This window comes from Leopardus geoffroyi, chromosome X (genome assembly GCF_018350155.1).
Source record: "Leopardus geoffroyi isolate Oge1 chromosome X, O.geoffroyi_Oge1_pat1.0, whole genome shotgun sequence".
NCBI classification, from domain to species: Eukaryota; Metazoa; Chordata; class Mammalia; order Carnivora; family Felidae; genus Leopardus; species Leopardus geoffroyi.
This window is the reverse complement of record NC_059343.1, coordinates 13,584,583-13,604,376: the sequence shown is the minus strand read 5'-3', so window position 1 is coordinate 13,604,376 and position 19,794 is coordinate 13,584,583. Positions and strand designations below refer to the sequence as shown.

Sequence of the window (19,794 nt, the reverse complement as noted above, 5' to 3'; positions counted from 1 at the left end):
CTCACACAATACACAAACATGAACTCAAAATTAACCATGGATTTCGATGTAAGAGCTAAAACTATAAAATCTGTAGAAGCAAACACAGGAAAAAATCTTTATGAACTTGGATTAGGCAATGGCTCCTAGCTATGACACTAAAAGCACAAGTAACAAAAGAAAGAAAAATAGATAAACTGGATGTCATCAATATTACAAACTTCTGCACTGCAAAGGACACCTTGAAGAAAGTGAAAAGACAACCTACAGAATGGGAAAGAATACTTGCAAGTCATACATCTGACAAGGGACTTGTATCCAGAATAGGCCAAGAACCCATTACTCAGAATAAAAAAAAAAATCTGAGCAAAAAAGGGCAAAGGATCTGAGTAGACATTTGACTGAAGAAGATACACAAATGGCCAATAAATATATGAAAAGATGTTCAACCTCATTAGGCAAGAGGGAAATGCAAATCAAAAGCACAATAAGATACCCCTTCACACCCACTACGATGGCTGTAAAAATTAAAGAAAAAAAAAAAAAACAGATAACAACAAGTGTTGGAAGAAACTGGAGAAACTGGAACTCTCGTTTGTTACCCGCCAAACTGTAAAATGCTGCAGTCACAGTGGAAAACAGTTTGGCAGGTCCTCAAAATACTAAATATAGAGCTGCCATATGACCCAGAAATTGCACTCCTAAGTACATACTGCAGACAAATGAAAACGTAAGACCACACAAAAAACTTGTACACAAAGAGTGTACCAGTGATGTTCTTTCTAGCTTCAAAGTGGCAACAACCCACATGCCCATCAAGTGAGAAACGGATAAATACAACGGGGTCTATCCATATAACGGAACATTACTGAGCAATAAAAAAAGAAGTACCCATTTGTGCCACAACACAGATAAACCTTGGACACGCAATGGTAACTGGGAAAAAAGCCAGCCACAAAAGACCACATGTTGCATGATTCCATTTACATGACATGGCCAGAACAGGCAAATTTATAAAAAAAAAAAAAAAAAAAAAAAGTAGATTAGTGGTTGCCTGGGACGCAGGATGGGGAATGGAAAGTGACTGCTAACGGGAATGGAATTTCTTTTGGGGGCAATGAAAATGTTCTAAAATTAGATTGCGGCAACAGCTGCACAACTCTGTGGATATACTGAACACGACCAAACTGTACATGGAAAAGGGTGAATTGTATGCTATGTGAATTATACCTCGATAAAGCTGTTTAAAAAAACAGACGAAGGAAAGAAAATGAAAAAGATCTCTGCGTGAGCCCCACCAGCCACCGTCTGTGCGCTCTGGTAGATGTAGCGGCCACCCCTGACCAGCGGTAATGTGAAACAGAGACTAAAGCGGAAAGCTGGGGGAGCACTCGGAAGCGAGTTTAGCCATCTCTGTCCCTGACGGGGATCCGTCCCCTAGGCCTGAGGGTGACAGGAAGATGGTCGAGGCTGTCAGCGGCCAGTAAGGACAAAATACACTTCCTTTATGCACTGACACCGTTAGGAAATGATCCATTTGGAAAAACAGACATAGACACCATCCTGTGAAGAATAGTGCCACACAAATTCAGAACGGGGTTTGGGCTCCAAAGGCAAGTTGCACCCCCAGAGTCTGTTGCTTCTCCTTCCACAACAGTGGAAATGGGAGAAGCCCAAAGCAGCCCCTGGGATCTGCGAGGCCTCGAGAGCAGTGTCAGGGCACATCTTGAGCACTGACATTAGTGACCAGTCGAGCTCACTTGCAAAGTCATGCACAGCAGCAGGTTTCTGCCCTCAACACCTCGCTTGATTTCACTAGAGGGAAACTGAGGCAAGTGACAGCCTTCCTTAAAGCCAAAGCCTTCTGGAGAAAAATGGTTTGTCCAAGAGCACTGTTCTCTCGGCTCCCGGCCATGTCCACAGGTGTGCCCCCCTCCCTCCAATGTCTGTTACAGCCAGTCATATGGGCATTTTGGATGCTCCACATGCAACCATTCTGTGCCGAGATGAGTGAAAACAGGCAATTTTCATGGGGACTGAGAAGAAATCACAAGCCACATCTACTGAAAGCTGGGTCTAAGGGTCATGAAGCTAACCATTCGCCCTGGGGCAACAGAAGACAGGTCAAGAGGGAAGACTGGCATCTCTATCACTGTCTTCCTCCTCGGAAAACGTGGGCCCCCATAAGAAGAGGGGTGGGAAGGAGACAAAGAGGAGGGAAGGCAGGAATCAAACCAAAATGCTACAGCTTTGTACTCGCTCGCCCCTTGGGGTGGTGGTCTCTTTCTAGGGGACTGGCAGGCTGTAATAGTACCACAGAGATGACTAAGATGAAATACAACCGTAAAATCACACTCTTCTATGGCCATGAATATAAATGTAAACATATTTACATTTACACATGCGTGAAGATTTAAAAGGTAGTCTCCGACCTCACTGATCTGATGGACTTACTTTTGGACTGCCGCGTGGGGTTTCACAGTCGCTGCCGATGCTGGCCCACCAACAGCGGTAGAAGTGTCTTGGTTTTCTGTAGCTGGGTTTTCAGGTCGGAATTTCCTTCGGATGGGCTTTGATGGAGGCTGAGAATACGGTATGTCCTGTGGATTAAATACAAAACAATAAAACCCAAAAGTTAAAAACCGAAATGCTCCCCCATTATGCCAAAGCCCCATGTTCCTCTAGGTCAGGCGTATGCTCTGTTCCAACTCCACACCCGAGGATAAAAGGCAAATTCACGGCTTGGCAAGAACTGGAGGGACACAGGCATCAGGTTCCACCCTCCCTCTCTTCCTTTTCTGAATGCTGTGTGCATCTCACACCACGAGGCCTTTTCTAACTGAAGACAAAGCTCACTCTTGCCTCACTTTGGGGCTTGTGGGAATATGTTAGACGTTTTGAAGTTTGTGATGGTCTCAGTCATCTGCTCCTCATTCTTCCATTCCCAATTCCTACATGAAGTCAAGCTCAAGGGCCACAATGTCGTCTTCTAAATTTTTTAATGTTTATTCATTTTTTTGAGAGACAGAGACAGAGCACAAGTGGGGGAGGGGCAGAGAGCTAGAGGGAGACACAGAATCCGAAGCAGGATCCAGGCTCTCAGCACAGAGCCCAATGCGGGGCTCGAACCAGCGAACCGTGAGATCATGACCCGAGCTGAAGTCGATGCTTAACCGACTCAGCCACCCAGGTGCCCCAGCAAGAGCCACAATGTCTTCTGGGAGGAGACAGCCAGCCTGCTTCCTGGGAGGCCCCTCCTCACCCATGCTCCTGAGCCCAAGGCCAGTGTTCTGACCAGAGAAGGGTCTGAGAAAAATGGGACCAGTAAGAAGAGGATGAGGTGAACAGAGAACACGACGAGTGAGTGGTGCCTACTGAGCAAAATGACGTGGGACTCAGAGACATGGAGGAGGGGGGTGAGGCTAAAGTGAAGACACCAGGACTCAAGAGGGCACCATGGCACACAAAGAGCAGACTGCCCTCCCTCAGAGGCACTCCCAGAGGCTCAGCAGCATGCAGGGTTCTGCTAAAGGCACCTGGCCCTCCCCACCATACCGCCTGAACTTGCCAAAAGCAAGGCCGCCATATTTAACTGGGGTGTTGAAGAGGGAAGTGCAAACTGTCAGTGGCACCAAGGTCAGGCCCAAGAATCATCAGCACCCTAATCTTCACAAAGAACCTACATTCTAGGAAACCCGAATCATTAACATTCACCTCAGGACACAAAAACCATGAAAGAGATTTGCAAACAAAGACAAGAAGCCCAGGGGAGGGGCTCATAATGCCATGACAGTAGCACCTTCCCCTTGGCCTTACCTTCTTTGCTGGACTGCTCTCTGCAGCTTGGGAGGGGGCTCTGTTCAGCTGGGGGTGTATTTCAGCCTCAGGCGCTTGCTCAGACTGTAGCAAAATATCACACAGAAGATAAAAATGCAGAAACATAACTACCTAAATATATAATGAAGAAAACTTAGAAAAAGTCGCTAAGTGGAAGTTGATTTAGACCAACTTACAGCCAAGCATGGTCAGGTCTTCAGATCCTTGAGAAAAAGTTCCCTACACCCTGTCATTCCCTCCCATGCTCCCTTCCAGCATTGTTCAATCTTAAGAAAAGAAGTCACGGTTATGTCTGTAACTGGACATACATATTGCAAAACACTAATGCCTTATAAGTGCAAACAAAAAAAATTAGGATTATCAGAAAAAAAAGGCACTGGGAAAGGAGTCAAAATTTTAACCCAAGCACTAACAAAAACAATAACCATAATAATAATAAAAAAACACTTTAAAAATATTTTTTAAATATATTAAATTCCTAAGAAAAACAGATAGGACTCTTTACCTTTAAACAGGTAGGGATGGGAGAGCATGATGAAAGGAATCAACAGAAGGGTTGAGGCCACGTAGTGGTATGGAATCAATGAATAAATGCACCAAGATTGGCAAGTAATGCTCCCAAAGCCCGTCAAGGCACAGCAGGTGCCAGAGAGCCAAGCAGCAGAGCACAGGAAGACGAGGCACCACTGCTGCGCCCCCATCTCCAGGAGGCTTGCTACATTCAGCTGCTATTAGTCGGCAATGCAAAGTGTTAACGTGCTGAGAAAAACCCTCCATGTAAATGAACTAACGGGACTTCGTGATAGTGACAACAGTCCTCTACCCACAAATTAAAATGCATTACAGGAACACACGCTGCAGCACAACCATCAGCCTTAGTGTGTCCAGTCTGTCCCTAACCCGGCCTTCTGCAACCTGTTGCATGGCTTCTTCCTTCCTCTGCGTCCACTGAAACAGACAAGGGCACCAATGCTTCCCCATTTATCAGATTCTTCCTGCCTCTTCCAGTTTTGTCACAGGCCTTCTGCCCAACACAGCACCCTTGACTATCTTTTTAAAACTCCCATCCCTGGCATGTGAAGAACCACAAAGTCCTACGGATCATCATTATCTTTCTTTCCTGTTTTGATTCCTCTCATCCCTCAGCTGTAGGATTTCTCAAGGCTCCGTCTTTGGTTCTCCCACCCTATACCTCCCACTGCCATTCATTCTTTCCCAGAGTAATCCCATCCGCTCCCACATTTGCACGGCCCTAGCCAGAAACCTCGGTTCCCAACCACCTCTGCACCTCTTTCAAACCCACTATGCAGGCTTTTGGTGCCTGATTTCTCGTTCCAAGTTTTGCTTATAGCCTTCTCCTTTCCATCAAGGATAACTGTATTGTTGTTGTCGATAGATATCTGAAACACCAAACACTGTGTCACACGGTTCTCCGGGTGTTCCGCAGGGATGAAAGCATTTCCTCATCACAGCCCTAGGAAGTAGTCATTCCCCCCATCTTATTACTGAAGAAACTGATGATCAAGAAGTTGAGGAACTCACCCAAGATCACACAAACAGCCGAGTCTGAACCCAGGCCTCAGGTTCCGACGCTGGGCATGTGACGACTATGCAATACGGCCTCAGGTACTCTCGGGCCTGACTGGTAAGTCATTCAAGAAATATGTATTGAACAGCTACTGCAGGCAAGTCTTGTGCTAGAGCTGGTATTCAAGATAAATGATAACCAGACCTTTCTTACAAGGAGCTTGAAGTCTAATGGAAAAGGCACAGAAACGACTGGGCAAGCATGCTTCGGTGGAATTCCAGACTATGGTGAGGAAGTATGGGGGCTCCAGGCACACCCAGGCCTTGCGGGTCAACAAAGACTTGGGTGAGACCTGAGTCTCAGGGTGCTGCCAGCTACTGGGGCAGTGCACGGGGATGGTAAGGAAGGAGGCTCTGGAACCCAGAACACCAGCTTAGCATGCCACGAGAACACCAGAGGCCTGTCCCCAAGACAGGAACTGTGAGAGAAACAGGTGTAAGGCAAGCTCATTTTTAGCCATACCGGGTTTAAAACACCCAGGCAACATCTGAGCGAAGCTATCCGGGAGCCATTCCTTGTCAGGAGCACGGGGATTCCAAGCGTTCACCCGCCTTCCTTGGGTTCTGACAAATAATGTCCTGCTTCAACATCCGTGGGCCCGATGTCAGTTTCATTAAGGGGTGAGTGAGGGCCCAATAACCTCCCAAATGCAGGGCTTCCCATGACCTGTGCAGAAGAACACAACTTGGACCTGAGGTCCCTTCTTGCCCTCCACCTGCAGATCTATTGCTTGGAACGTGAATGTCCTGGCCTCAAGCGTACACACACCAGCCCCTGCAGAAGCGCAGGTACGCATTGGCACGTCCCTCCAGGGAAAAGGAGCCAGAGGCCAGTCTCCTCACCTTTCAACTGCTCAGGTCCCCTCCATTATCAGGCAAAGGAGTGCTCGCCCTAATGCTCCCTTTCCTGGGGAGATGAGCAGTCTCCCTCTTGTAGTAACATTGAGGGAAATGATCAATCGAACCCTCTTTTCAACAAAAATAAGGATTCTGAGCACAGCAAAAGGAGTAGAATGTCACTGTCACTGCCTCCACACTCTCTTAAACATCTCTAAAAACAGGAATGTTGTGGGAGTTGGGAAGGATGAAAGAACAGTTTTAAGCGTCTGACAATTTTTTCCATTCACAGGTTTACCTTCTGAAATTGTATACAAAGACTAGGTCTTCTAGCTCTACCGCAGGGAACAAACCACTCCTGGGTGTCACATCGGGCACAATCTAACCACCAATCTCCTTGGGAGGGACACCAAGAGGGCCCGTCACCACTTCATGACTGATTCTAAATGGGTCCATCTATTGAACATTCAGGGGAGTGAAATCTTGTGAGGAGCCTGGAACACGGGGATCAAGAAAGTCCTGGAAAGGCAGAGGTTCGCCAGAGCCAGAAATTATCCCAGGAAAAGAGACGAGGAAAGAAAACAAGCTTTGTGATAAAAACAAAGATGGGATTTAGAGGTACAAAAGCCCCTCTTCACAATAAACAATTTCACTTGCATTCAAGAAAATAGGGTAAGGCTTAGCAGCTGGAAAGCAGAACAAACCTGGAAGATTTCGTTGCTGTTTCTTCAGACTTTTCTAAGGTAACAACTTGGAGAGAATGATAACCCATGAAAACAGGGGGACCTCAGCAGCTCCCCTTTTCCTGCACATATTGAAGAAAGTAGGGAACAACTCTATCAATATGGAAAATAGGCCCTTGTCTGAAAGTTTTGAAGGTCTGAACTGAAATCCAATGCCTGAATCTTGTAAAAGAGACAAGTATTTGGATTACAATTACTAGTACAAATGGCAGTCCTTCCCTCACGGTTCACTGTGTAACACGTACCCAGCCAGGATGTGGCAAGGCAGGAAAATGTACTTTTAGCCAAGAGCTCACTGAAACTCAAGCTTAGGTTCCTTTTAAAAATATATATCTCATATTTTAATTTCGATACTGCCCTATCCACAAATGAGACATATATTTTCATTCTCATCTTGCAATGAAAAGTCACGTGCACTTGGAAGGTACTGCCACTCAGGACACGGAGATCTGTTCTGGGGCTTTGCCCATTCCTATGGCTGATAGGACAATATAGACCCTGCTCAGCTGGCCCCCCAGAAATGGACACAGGGCCAGGAAGGCTAAGCATTGTCCACCAGAAGTAGCGTTTGTTTAGCTATTTAATTACACAGGTATTTATTTTGTATACATCATGTATCACTTTCCAAATAACACTCATGTTCTACTTCTAGGGAACTAGACCTGAGACATCAGGCAAACTGCTCCCAGAATAGGAGAGTTAAAGCCTTCTGATGTGCTCCTCCTTGGTTTCTCTCTCAGATCACTTGTTCTGGAAAAAGTCAGCCGCCATGTTGTGAGAACACTCAAGCAGTCTTAACAAGGGGCCCATGTAGCAAGGAATTAAGGCCTCCCACCGACAGCCATGTGGGAGAGCCATCTTTGAGGTAGATCTTCCAGCCCCAGTCGAGCCTTCAGTTAACTGCAGTCCTGGCTGACATCTTGACTGCAGCCTAATGAGACCCCATAAGCCAGAACCACCAGATTAGTTTCTCCTTAATCTCTAACCCACAGAAACTACGAGACAATAAATGTCACCTGTTTTAGGCTCCAAAAACACCCATTCTCGTAAGTCTGAAATGTGGAGTCTAGTAGGGCGGAATAAGGGTGAACAGTAGAGAAGAAGGAGAGCACTACAGCTGGAGAACAACAGTGCAGTGGATCACACGTGGTCTTAGAGATCACTGTCCCAGATGGTCTAGTAGCTACTCAGCACCATTCCCCCACTTGCGTCGTCTTCCCTAAGTTGCAGGGGTAGAAGCCTGGGAACAATATTTACAAAATCCCCTTTCAATAATGCTCCTTGTTGACTCTGAGAGTCACTCACGTTAAACCAAGAAGTTGAAAGAAAAGAAGCTGTGTTACTGCTCCTCTGGCAGTGGTGGAAAGAAAAGCATGGGGCTCAGCCGCTGGAAGATCTTGTAGTGGCCTCAGGCATTTCCCCACAAACCGTTACTTAGATGCTTCCGGCAGCCTGAGCATCTCCAGCTGTTTCCTTTAGTTCTTGCAAAGTCTTAAGGTTCAGAAAATTCTGGCCAACCTGACTGGTGGCCTTCCCTCATCTTTGCTCCTCTAGCAATCTAATTCTTTAAGTATCTAATTCCTTAAATGAAATCTCTTCCAGGGTGACATACCTAGAATGGTTTCTGTTCTCCCCACCAGATCTTGGCTGATACATCCATGTTGAGGATTTGGAGCTTATCCAGAGAGCCATAGGTGGAAGGGGGCATGGAAAGATTTTAAGTAGGGAAGTGATGAGACTAGATTTGCATTTTAGAAAGATTACTCTGAATCCAGTGAGTAAAATGGATTAAAAGGAACCCATCTTGGGGCAATTCACTTAAAAGCCCAAAAATGAAAACAAGACAAGAGATGACGGTCACTTAAAGCAATCTGGCGGGAGTAGGGATAGGCAGATTTGAGAGCTATTTAGCTTGAGACTGAATACATCCTTGGTGACTGATGGAATGTGATAAGTCAAAGGAAAGAACAATGACACATGGGAGCCAGATTTTGATCTTCAACAGTGGATAACGGTTGAGAGAAAATAGTTTAAAGCGAGGAAAAGATAGATGGCAGCATAAAAGCTGAATAAAATTAAGCAGATTCATCACAAGCAGTGTTAGAACAACCCACCTATATCTTAAGGCAGTATCTCTCAAATAGGGGTTCCAGGGAACACCAGTTCTATCAGTTGCCTGGACGGGGATAGGAAAAGTTTTTCTGTAAGGAGCAAGGTAATAAATATTTTCAGTTGTACAGGCCATTTGGTCTCTGTGTCTCCAATGCAAATGTGCAACTCTGCTCTCCAGTGCTAAAGCAGCTAAAGACAACACAATGAACGGGTGTGACCGTGTTCCAATAAACTTTACAAAAACACGTGGGTGGGATACATTTAGCCTGTGGGCCAGTCTGTCAGCCCCTGGCAGAGAGGAAAAAGAATCTACAAAAAAAGTTTAGGGAACACTGCACAGTCTCTCTCCCTCCTAGAAATTCACAGAGCACACTGCACATCACACACACTCTGAGATCCCATGAGGTAAAGGAAGCCACTGCCTTGGCTTACTTAACCCAGCAGTTCCCAAACTTATTGGGCTTCGACTTCTTATTCTCATGTAACTCCTATTAACATCCAGCGGAACTAACGTTCTGTGGAACACACCTTGGGAAACAATGACCTACAGGTTGGGTTTTAGAGAACAAAGGAAAACTATTCCATTTGACCTCAAGGCCAAATGCCACATTCCACACCTAATCCTTTGAGAGGGGCATGGTTGTCTTCGTCGTGGTCAGCAGGTCTAGCTCTGGGGCATTTCTGCGAGGCTCCCTTCCCCAAGAGTGGAGAGGCAGGGTGAGGATGGGGTTGCTGCCTGGCAAGAAAGGCCCACCTTCGTTTCTCCCTTCCTCCCGCCTTCCTCGCAACAGCAGCTCTGGCTGCTGCCAACTCCTTCTCTGTAGGAATTAATTTACTGGGCTTCCTTTAAAAGCTCCTGGACACAAACACAACAAAACCACTCCTTATAAGAGCTAAAGCAGATGAACACAACACTGATAAATTACCGGTTTGTTTAAAGTAGCTTAAAACAACATGTCCCAGATTCCTGTCTGGACCGGGCAGGCTAGCACTGCGAAGGACCTACAGCTCCCATCTGAGTCCATGTGCTGACTCCACCTCCTACCTGGGCCGCTGCAAAAACTGTGCTGGGTCTTTTTCTAGCCTTCAGTTTTTTCTCAGTCCAGTGTACCCCGCACACACTGAGGAACTAATTTTGTGAAACACCTTCTCTCATCAAAACACTTCTTCCTAAAAGCCTTTCAATTGGTCTGTAAGGCCTATGGCATAGCACCACAGGCCTTAGGGACACTCGGCCAGTTAAAAGACCCTCCATCATCCGGCTCCAGTTTACCTCTGCATCATAACTGCATTAGTTTGCCCATATGGAACCGGCTCCAGGCACGTAAGTATTACCTCAATCTTCAAACACACCAGAAATTTCTTCCCAACTCAATTCTGTTTGTTCTAGACCTTCTATGCCCAGTGGTTCCCAAATGTAGCTGCACAGGAGAAGTATTGGGGAATTTTTATAAATTACAGACTTTTAGATACTACTCCAGACTTCCCTAATTAGAATCTCCTAGGGGTGGAGCATTAGAAACTTCTATTTTAACAAGCTCCCTGGGTAATTTTTATGTAGCCAGCCCAGACCAACTGGGGACCATCGATGGCCCAAACTCTTCATTTAAGTCTCCAAGGTCCTAGTGTGAAAAAGGCCACAGGTGCTGCCCCAAAAACGAACTAGGCTAAAGTGTTTTCTTGTCCATTTACCATGAAGGAAATAGGGCTGTCTGCCATATGATTTCATAAATAAATAATGAAAGGTGGGCAAAATCTTCAGCAATAAGATTTTTACTTACTGCAAATTTGCAGGGTGCCTGGCTGGCTCACTTTGTGGAACATGCAACTCTTGATCTCAGGGTTGTGAGTTTGAACCCCACGTTGGGTGTACAGATTACTTTAAAAGAATAAAATCTTAAATAAATGTCAAATTTGCAACAAAACAAAATCGGGGGAAGGGGGAGAAAGGGAATTAGAGAAAGGTGATCAAGAGGCACAAACTTCCAGTTCTAAGAGAAGTAAGAGGGATGTGTTGCACAGCATGGTGACCACAGCTAATGCTGCTGTACGATGTATAGGAAGTTATTAAGAGAGTAAATCCTAAGAGTTCTCATCATAAGGAGAAAACTTCTTCCTTTCTTTTCTTCTTTGTTTTTATTTTATCTATATGAGAAGATGGATGTTAGCTGAACCTATTGTGGTAATCTTTCACAATATACGTTTATCAAACCATCACGCTGTACATCTTAAACTTACACAGTGATATTACTTCTCAATAAAACTGAGAAAATAAATCAAATCTTTTTAAAAAGTAGTCTAATTGCAGAACTCGTCGCTAAGGTGGGGGTAATTGGTGAAGTTATTTTATAAGCTTTGTAATATTCATGCTACTGACAGATTAGAAAAAGAAACTCAAATTTCATTTATTCCCCAAGAATCCAGGCAGCTTCCAAGACTGGGAATCACAAAGGCAGCAGCTAAGTTCTAGGCAGATAAGCAGACGATTGTGCCATGGCCTCTAGGGAATCCCCAGCATCCCACTGGTATTCATTCGGTGCCTACCTTTCACCGGACCTCCATCTCTGCTAGGTAAGGGCACATTAGAAAAGCCACGTGGTCACACCCAGAAATAGAAGATGCAGAACCAGTGGCCAGGAGCACACTGGCCACAGCAAACCCCGTCATTCCACAATCAGTTTCAGAGAGAGGGTCCAAAAAACTGAATTTCTCTGCAAGAATGATTACTAAAATCCATGACCCCAGCCACCTATGAGAGACAGAAATGGGGCTGATGCATACGCATGTGGAAGGCAGGATCTATGCTTTGCTTCACTATCCTTCTCCCAGTGCCTAAGCAGAGTGGCAGCACACAGCAGGTCCTCGGATCAATGTGTGGAATGAGCTAGTAATGAACTCAACACTGTTTTGTGTTCCACTGGACAAGTCAAGAATTCATCCTACAGTAACTGGAGCCATGGAGCACATCAGTTACAGGGCAGAGGCTTTGGAATCGATCCAGGGTTTGCACTTGCTGGGTATATAACCCCCCGGGGCACGCACTTAACCTCTCTGAGCCACAGTTTCTTCATCTGCACTAGGGGATAATCCACCTAACTCCTAGCATTTGTAAGATTAAGCAAAATAGCTGTCTAGAGTGCTAAGCACAGTAACATAATAACTGCTCAGTAATGGCAGCTACTATCATAATTAAGAGTAAATATACAATTGGTTTCCCACTCAAAGATTCCGCAACCTGCAAATAGCAGCCAATTCAACATAAAGGACTCTTACTCTCTTGCCAAAAGATGAAAACTTACACTGAGAAAGTGCTGACTCCGGTTTAGATTATACAGAGATCCCATAGAGCAGGCTACCCACAATCCAAATTTGTGCCACTGGATGTTGCTGCTACCAATAGTGAAGGGAAGACGTTTTTAAAAATAAAAGCCTTTACAGATTTCATGGCTGCTTCAGCACAGACATCTCGGGCAGCTTACACTGAACATCTCTGGTGGCCCCTAGAGCTGGCCAACCCAACACCAGGGACACACCCAGGTGAACACTGACAGAGGAGCTCAGGGACAACTGCTCTAGAAGTGGATAATCAGTAACTAGAATGGACAACCAGTCCCTGGATACAGCAGTCACACAGCACAGTCTCTTGGGAATTTTTGGAATCCACTGGATTACAGACAACGCCATAAAACAGACTTACTGTTAGAACTAAAGGACCATGGGTGCTTTATTTTGGTCTAAAAGACAAATATCTTGACTACGCCTGGGGTTTCGGTCTTCTATTTCCAATTTCTAGTAATAGAACAGAAATCTGAGTCAAGTCTGAGCCTCACTCCCTATTCATCACACTCCTAAAGCCATATATGACAATGCGATCTGCAGAGTTGACAACACAGACCACATAGGTAAGGTGATCTACACGATAGGGTTCTCTTGAGATTCATGTTTCCCAATGACTAAGGGTGAAAAAAGATGCCATATGCATACCTCTTGCCATACTAAACAGATGCTTACTTAAACGGGCAGCACCACCATCACAATTCAAAGGCATCTAGATAGTAGGCCTTTAGAAATTCCTTTTGCTGGTTCCCCAGCCCTGACATAATAGGTCCGGGAAACAATACAAAAAGCATGTAAAAATTTCAAAGTGCCTCAAAGCCCTAGCCTCACTTGATATTTTACCACACTTAAAATTTTGAATACCACTCCCAGTTCCACTGTTCTGTATTAGTAATCGAGTGTGTGAACCACTTCTCTTCTAACTAGTGATAGCTCATAGTTAGATTGTGATTAATGTCCTCTTTTGGGTTGACATAGCTCTTCCTGCATGAGCTATGTCCATCAGGAGAAGGTGGCTTTTAAAAACTTCAATTAGAAATAGCTGGCGGGAGAGGGAACTATAAAAATTATGTAAGAGTTAGGAGCCAGTCATAAAATAAACTCAGTATTGATGAGAATGTAGGAACTGGAACAGGCACTGTTGATAGAGCATAAACCAGTACAAACACTTTATAAAACTGTTCAGCAGTACCCACGAAGGCTGAACATAGGCCTAACCTATGACCCAGCAATTCTACTGTAGGCATACATCCAAGAGAAATGGAAACATACATCCACTCAAAAACTTGTACGTGAATGTGCACAGGAGCATTATTCATAAGTGCCAAAATCTGAACACTACCCAAATGTCCATCAACAGTAGAAAATAGTGATACCTTTGCACACATAATGGAATACTATACAGCAGTGATCTAAAATTACACACAACAATATGAATGAATCACACATCTTTTAAGCCCAAAGAAAACTGACACAAGAGTATATACTGCATGGTTCCACTTATATAAGGTAAAAAATAGGTAAAACTGATCTATGCTGTTAGAAGTCAGAATAGCGGTAACCCTACAAAGGAATAGTAACTGGAAAAATAGCCTAAGATAGGCTTTCTGGGGTCCTAGTAATATTTTATTTCTTGATTTGAATGCTGATTATACACATGTGCTCAGCTTGTGAAAATTCATTCAGTTGCACACTCAATGGGCACTTTTCAATATGCATGTTATACTTCAATAAAAAAGTTAAAAAATAAATCCAGTAGAGCCAATTTCCTATAATGTCCTTAAAGTGCCACCTAGTGGCACAAGTTAAATGTAAACAAGAGGGAAGCGTCATCTCTAGTGACTTCAAAAATATTGTCCCATTTCTAACAGCACATTTTACGACTGGGCTGAAACAGTGCCCTAGACTAAAAACAAACAAACAAACAAACAAACACAGCTCTTGTCTGGCGCAAAGAATCCCTAATACAAGGATTCAGCAGCAAGTGACGCTGTCGACTACGCAGCGCGCTGGTACCAGCGAGCTGATGACACACGTCACCTCCCAACCCCACCTGTGATCAGTCACAGTGGGAGTATTTACAACACAGACTGTGGAGTAGAGATTTTTCTTTTTTTCAGAGAGAAGGCTTACCAACACATCAGGAGGTGATACCTACAGAACTTGCTGAACAGAACAGGGTATTCAGGAAGAGATGGGGGAAAAAAAGAAACTCTTTCTCCTGTTTCTCCTGGACAAGGTCTTTCCTTCCCTCTTTCTCACCTTAAAGGCACACCCTTACTCTGGTTTCTTCTAGTGAGGCCTGAGAAACATAAAGTTATGAAAGCCCACCCATAGCAAGTCTTTGAAGCTGCCAGATAAATAAAGAATATTTTCTCCAGGTTTTGCTAGTAAACTCTGAAAGATGGAGCATCTTGGTCGATACAGGTCCTCATGGCAAAGCTGCAAACTATAAATATAGGCATCATGACCCTTGAGTTAGGAGATAGGGGGTTCAAAGGCTTATGAGGACCTGTCTTTGCATCGATTCTTCTCCTTCATGTTTCCATGATTTACAGAAAAAGGCAATGATCTAGATTTGGCCTACAGGGTATAGTCTGCTGACCCCTGACCTAGGCAGAGGGCTAGCCCATGAAAGGTCACAGAAGTGGGCAAGAATGCCATTCTACTATAAGTGGTTTTGTAAGCCAGTTTAGCACTCATTCTGTGCTAAGGACTGGCCACTAACTTCTGGTTACCCTGAGCCTGTTTCTCCGTTTGCCAACTAGAACCTGCTTCTGTTTTGCTGGGCCTGGAGTGATAATAATCATAACGGCTACTTGTCAACGAGACCTGACTATATGCCAGGCACCACTCTGAGTGCTTCACGGATACAACCTCATTTAATCGTTTTAACAACCCTATGAAAGCAGACACTACCACTGTCTCCACTTTACACATGATGAAACTGAGACAGAGAGACTCAATAACTTACCCAAAGATACACAGCCAGTAAGACGCAGAGATAAGATTTGAACCCGAGCCCGTGTTCTTAACTACTCTGTCTACTGGCTCCCTGGGCCTGACTCCTAGTTGTCTTCCACTGTCCTTTCCCATTAACACCATAGCACATCTAGACACCCTTCCATCCTGCCCCACTTCCATACCCGCTCCTTCCCTGACACACAGCACAGAGGAATGCTTCTTGGTTTTTGTCACTGTGTGGTAAGGAGGACAGAGAAAAGAAATAAGGATTCCATTGTTTAGGAACCTAGAAACCAACCATAACTGACCCCCAGGGGAAAACTGGGCTAGCTTGTTAGTTCAAGGAAATATAGCACTCAGCTATCGCTTGACAATACAGCATGAGAAAATGGATTTAAATGGATACATATACCCACCAGGAGAGACCATAAAATGGATGGTGTTAGGCATGACTGCCTTCAAACGGTGAGGAAAGATGAAGAAGTTACAGGATAAGAAGCCTATCGCAATTTTTGTGTCGTCATAGTACTCGGCAAAGCATGGGCCTACTGTAAGCATATTCCATCAACACCTGACGAACTGACTAGATGAACTCATGGCATCTCCAGAGGAATGATGCCAGCAAAGAAAGCTTTACACAACAATACCATGAGCACAATACAGTAAAGGGGGGGGGGGGCTAAGAAAGGACACAAGCTCCTAGAGGTGTGGTAAACCTAATTCGGTAAGAGGGTTCATAATATAAAGTGTATCCCTGATAAAGATAACTGTCAACTCAATTGTTAAGAAGAGACAGGTTAAGGGGCGCTTGACTGGTTCAGTTGGAAAAGCGCGCAACTCTTGGTCTGGGGTTGTGAGTTCTAGCCCCATGTTGGGTGCAGAGATTGCTAAAAGAAAGAAAGAAACTTTAAACAACAAAAAAAGAAAAGATAGGTTAAGAAAATGATTCTGAGATACGGTTGGATAGTATAGCACAGTAGGAGGAACTGGTACACTGAGACAAGATAGCCAGGGTTAGAATCACTGCATTAATTCCTACTTGCTGTGCATACCTTGAGGAAATCCTCAAGTTCTGCACACCTCGGTTTACTTATCTGCAAAACGAGAACAGCAACAGACCCCATCACACATGGCTGTTATGAAGATTAAGTATTTGTCGAGCACTTAAAAGAGCATCTGATATATAGCCACTATATATAATTATTCATTATGCAGAAGTTCTGCCTTTTTGTTTCCTTTTAAAAAGCAGAATAAGCTACACTTGGCCTTTTGCTACCCCAAAAATAGCCCACTGACCAAAGTGTGAAGGCTATTTTGGCCAAGATAAATGTAAGTCTGCACTAATAAAGGCACTTCAGCATTTTCACTGAGTGTATGGAAATACTTCATGTTTAGAAAATTATTCGAGAGTGCCTGGATGGCTCAGGTGGTTAAGCATCCAACATCGGCTCAGGTCATGATCTCACGGTTTGTGGGTTCACACCCCCCGTCGGGCTGTGTGCTGACAGCTCAGAGCCTGGAGCCTGCTTCGGATTCTGTGTCTCCCTCTCTCTCTGCCCCTCCCCCACTTGTGCTTTGTCTCTGTCTCAAAAATAAAATAAAATCATTTTTTAAAAAACTTAAAGAAAAAAAGAAAATTATTTGTGGGCATGGAGAGTGGAGACTCTCACTAACTTTTGCTTAGCAAATCTATAGTTAATTTTTGTGATGTGCAATGAGTGATTTTTCTCTCTCTCTAAACATTTATCATTAAATTTCTAGTACGTCCTCAGAAACCCTTCCCAGCTCCACTCTTCACAATAGCTACCTAGCTCTGTCACTCACTAGCTGTGAGGCTCCAAGGAACTCGCTTTCACTTTCTGAATCTCAACTTCTTATGCTGTAAAATTATATGCAAGGACAGATGTGAGTGCATAAGCATAAAAAGTGTTAAAATTAAAAAAGACTTAGGGGCGCCTGGGTGGCTCAGTCGGTTGAGCATCCGACTTCAGGTCAGGTCATGATCTCACAGTTTGTGAGTTCAAGCCCCGTGCCAGGCTCTCAGAGCCTGGAGCCTGCTTCAGATTCTGTGTCTCCCTCTCTCTCTGCTCCTCCCCCGCTCATGCTCTTTCTCTGTCTCTAAAAAAAAATAAATAAATGTTTAAAAAAAAAAGACTCAGACACACTCAGAAGCAAGGTCAAGATCCCTATGGGGCCAAATCACAAAGCAGTTGGCCAGGCTGAGGGTTCGGAAGCAGGTAGAGGCAACTGAGAGCTCACAGGTATTTAAATGTCCTCTATGAGGCAAAGGACTGGCGCCAAGTTCATTTCCTGAAGCCAGAGGCTAAGGTGGCGCTTTGCTACCTGTAAAGCTGCAAAACCAGGATGAAGTCTGCGAAGGTGCTCCATACTGCCTACTTAGGAAAGGGAGAGGAAGCACATGTAGCATCGCAGCCTGGTCTCAGGCTAAGCCACCGCCTGGTGCCATCTGCACCATCTCTGACATCTGCACCAGATGCAAGTGCTGAACATCGAGTATAAGAACTGGCCTTACACTGGAGGCCCACGAGTGCAGGACCACAGGGTGTGGTTGGCCAATGAACTGCTGGACGCCAATGAACTGCTGGACGGGGAGGAGCTCCAAGAACTGAGAATGAAATTTAAATTTAAACTCCAATTCAAAATAAGACTGCTAAACAAATTTCCAAAAGCATGAAGAAAATACCCAATAGTAAGAAGAAGAGCCGAAAGAGAGAGAGAGAGAGAGGGAAGGAAGGAGGGAGGGAGGGAGGGATGGAGGGAGGGAGGGAGGAAGGAAGGAGGAAAGGGAGGGGATGAATTTGACTCTTGACAAAAAAGAAAACAAATCAAGTAGAAAATAACTTCAAAATAATTATGCTTAAATCCTCTCCCAGTTAAAAGTAGAAAATGCATCCTTAAAAAAAACAGACAAGTATGAAACAGAAATTGGGAGAAGTGAAACAAGAACAGATTGATATAAACAAGAATGGACTATAAAACTTGGAATCATACAAAGTTACACAAAAGAATGATTAATTTGGAAGATGAAGGTTCCATCCAGGGCCTAGAGGGATCATGACATAAAAAGATAAAAGAGCCATTAGTAGAAATAAAAGGTGTACTGACAGACAAAGAAACCTAGCTAACCGGACTTCAAGAAGAAAACAGAGTAAGCATAGAATCATAACCTGCAGAGATATGACTAAGAATATTCCAAATTTGAATACATGGTTTTCCAGATGGAAAATGCACACAAAGAGTCACCTGGAATAAATAAATTTAAATCTATGCTTAGACAGATCACAGTGAAATTAACACAGAACATTGAAAATAAAGTTTTAAAAGCCATCCTAGAGAAAAAAACAGTCAATCCAAAGGAAACAATAGATTAACAGAATTCTCAGCAGCAACAACAATAAACACCAGAAAAGGAGGAGGTAATACATTCAAAACACTGAAGGAAAATGAACTTCAACCTGGAATTCTGCACAATGCAAAATTATCATTTAAGAGAAAGGGCAATTAGAGTATACTCTCCAGAGAACATGGATAAAAAAAACTAGAAGGTGGGGGGAAAAAAGAAAAAGAAAAAAACTACTACAAGCTAGATTTCAGCAGTTTATTTGAAGCTCACAACTATATGATTATGCAGTATTACATGTCTTAAAAGTTCTGACAGCATGGTGTGTAAAAGTAGCTTCCAAGAGTCATTTGATTCTGATAAAGCTTTGAGTGACTTCTTCAAATTCTAGTTGTCCTTTAAGAGTGTTTTTCCCTTTTTCCTAAACCTCAATTGAAAGAGAAACTCTTTAAAAGAAAACCTACATAATTTTCCCACCAAAAACAGCTATCTAAACTATTACCAATTACTTAGCAGTTTACCTCCACACGCTTAGCAGTAAACACTTGACATTTTAAGTTTATTTATTTTGAGACAGCAAGCGAACGCGAGTACATGTGAGCGGGGGTGGGGCAGAGAGAGAGAGAGAGAGAGAGAGAGAGAGCGCGCGAGCGAGCAAGCAAGAGAGAATCCGAGGCAGGCTCTGCACTGCCAGCACAGAGGCTCGAACTCACGAACCATGACATCATGCATGACCTGAGCCAAAATCAAGGGTCAGACGCTCAACTGACTGAACCACCCAGGCACCCCAATACCTGACAGTTTAGAGTGAAATGTCTGGAGACCTTCACAGACACCCTAATTCACACATTTACCACTCATGTAGAGTCTCCCCCAAAAGAGAGAATGTATTTCTATAAACAAGTTATCATAAGGTGAGATAGGTAAATTATAAATGAATTACTTAAGTGACCCCTTTAGACCCTCAATAAGAGTAGAGATTCACTGAGGAGTTAAAAACCTCAAAAGCCCACTGGGAAGAGAACACGGACCAGTAAC

At 44.1% G+C, this 19,794-nt stretch overlaps 1 protein-coding gene across 7 annotated transcripts in view; it reads right to left on the bottom strand.

Annotated features, from left to right (window-relative positions):
• REPS2 (RALBP1 associated Eps domain containing 2) overlaps window positions 1–19,794 on the bottom strand; it is a 219,378-nt gene that overhangs the window by 33,107 nt on the left and 166,477 nt on the right. For all 7 annotated transcript variants that reach the window (XM_045470672.1, XM_045470677.1, XM_045470674.1 and 4 more), the window contains 2 exons: window positions 3,796–3,879; window positions 2,434–2,579 (listed from right to left, as the gene is read on the bottom strand). In XM_045470672.1, coding sequence (XP_045326628.1) covers window positions 2,434–2,579; window positions 3,796–3,879 — 230 coding nt within the window. The remainder of the gene's footprint in view (window positions 1–2,433; window positions 2,580–3,795; window positions 3,880–19,794) is intronic.